Source organism: Silene latifolia, chromosome Y (genome assembly GCF_048544455.1).
Source record: "Silene latifolia isolate original U9 population chromosome Y, ASM4854445v1, whole genome shotgun sequence".
NCBI lineage: Eukaryota > Viridiplantae > Streptophyta > Magnoliopsida > Caryophyllales > Caryophyllaceae > Silene > Silene latifolia.
The window spans coordinates 197,285,794-197,287,181 of record NC_133538.1 but is presented as its reverse complement, the minus strand read 5'-3'; the positions used below and the strand labels follow the sequence as shown (position 1 = coordinate 197,287,181).

The 1,388-nt window shown below is 42.7% G+C and overlaps 1 protein-coding gene across 1 annotated transcript; it reads right to left on the bottom strand.

Moving 5' to 3' along the window:
• Positions 1-685: 685 nt before the first annotated feature.
• LOC141629773 (putative mitochondrial protein AtMg00310) lies at positions 686-1,141 on the bottom strand. The gene is made up of 2 exons (XM_074442725.1): positions 997-1,141; positions 686-891 (listed from the first exon to the last, which is right to left on the bottom strand). Exons 1-2 carry the CDS (start codon positions 1,139-1,141, stop codon positions 686-688), a joined length of 351 nt encoding a protein of 116 aa, XP_074298826.1.
• Between the last annotated feature and the right edge of the window lie 247 nt (positions 1,142-1,388).

The window sequence follows — 1,388 nt, the reverse complement described above, 5'->3', positions numbered from 1 at the left end:
TTACTACAGGCCTGGTTGAGGTAGAGGGAATGAGGGCCACACCTACAATGTCATCTAGACTAGAAAATAATTTTACTACAACCTGGTTGAGGTAAGGGTGGAGCTAGGGAGTTAGCAGGGGCGCTCGCCTTCACTGGCGGATGGAAATCGCAAAAATTTTAGTTGTAATTTTCGAAAAAAATTCGAATTCCCCTTATACTATAACCCGTTCGTCCCTACTAAAATTTTTCGTCCCCATTGGGTTTAAATCCTAGCTTCACCGCTGGGTTGAGGTAGAGGGAATGAGGGATACTAATTACTTTGACTAATTAAATGTAGTTGACAACAAATCTCAATTATTGTGAATAGTTTAGCTTTCATGCTATCATATTTGATTTAAAAGGAGCATGATTGTTTACGTAGGAGAGTTAATTAATCGAAAACATATACGTCTTCCACTTCCACTACTATTAATTAATAGAAAGCAAAAACTCGATTCTGTTATATGCATGCAACCATAGATGGTGACTGAGAGTTACTTATAGGTTGATTAAAGACTTAAAGCTAAAAACAAAGTATCCAGTAACACATCGTTCCAGCCATTCCCGTTTGGATAAAAAAGATCCGCCACCAACATCTCCTCGTGCCCCTGAACTGGAGGTGAAATAACGCGTCCCAACTGCGTCCCTGAAACCCACGCATCCTGCTACACCTTGGTTGTTAACCCATCGCCAATCCTACGTCTCCAACCACCTCGCAACAACTCCCGCGCCTCCAAAATCCCCCTCCACACATAGCTCAGGTGGTTCCCTAAAACAGCCGACATCACATTCCCACCGGGATAATACCAAGCCCTCATAAGCCGTGCCCACAGCCCCTCCGTCTCCGTCATAAGTCGCCAAACTTGCTTGCCTATAAGAACCATATTAAACAAGTGAAAATCACGAAAACCTATGCCACCCCTCCCCTTAGATCGGCATAATTTCCTCCACCACACCCAGCTTATGCCACGCTTACCTTCCTCGTGCGCCCACCAAAACCTGGATATCATTGCTCGAAGCTCATCGCAAAAGTTAACGGGAATTTTGAAAATTCTCATAACATGGGTAGGGAGAGAATTGGCAATTGCCTTTATAAGAACCTCCTTACGACCATAACCCATGTGTGTGCTATAGATCTGCTGACCCAATTATCAGGAAATCTTCATTTAGATACTTCAATATGTGGGGGCATGCTAATGAGTTTACCAGCATTATTCAGGCTGAATGGGATAAACCTATTGCTGGAGTTAGAATGTATCAGGTGGTGACTAAAATGAAAAATCTGAAAAAGCCTCTGAAAGCTCTTAATAAACATAAATTTTCTGATATTGAGACTGCAGCTGAATTGGCGAGATTCTTGCTAGACAG

What these genes read in the sequence shown, in the direction of transcription:
- LOC141629773 (XM_074442725.1), bottom strand. Translation starts at nt 1,141, where the DNA reads ATGGGTTATGGTCGTAAGGAGGTTCTTATAAAGGCAATTGCCAATTCT. An exon ending in TTGGTGGGCGCACGAGGAAG is followed by an intron (nt 892 to 996) that starts GTAAGCGTGGCA and finishes TGGTTCTTATAG; the next exon opens with GCAAGCAAGTTTGGCGACTT.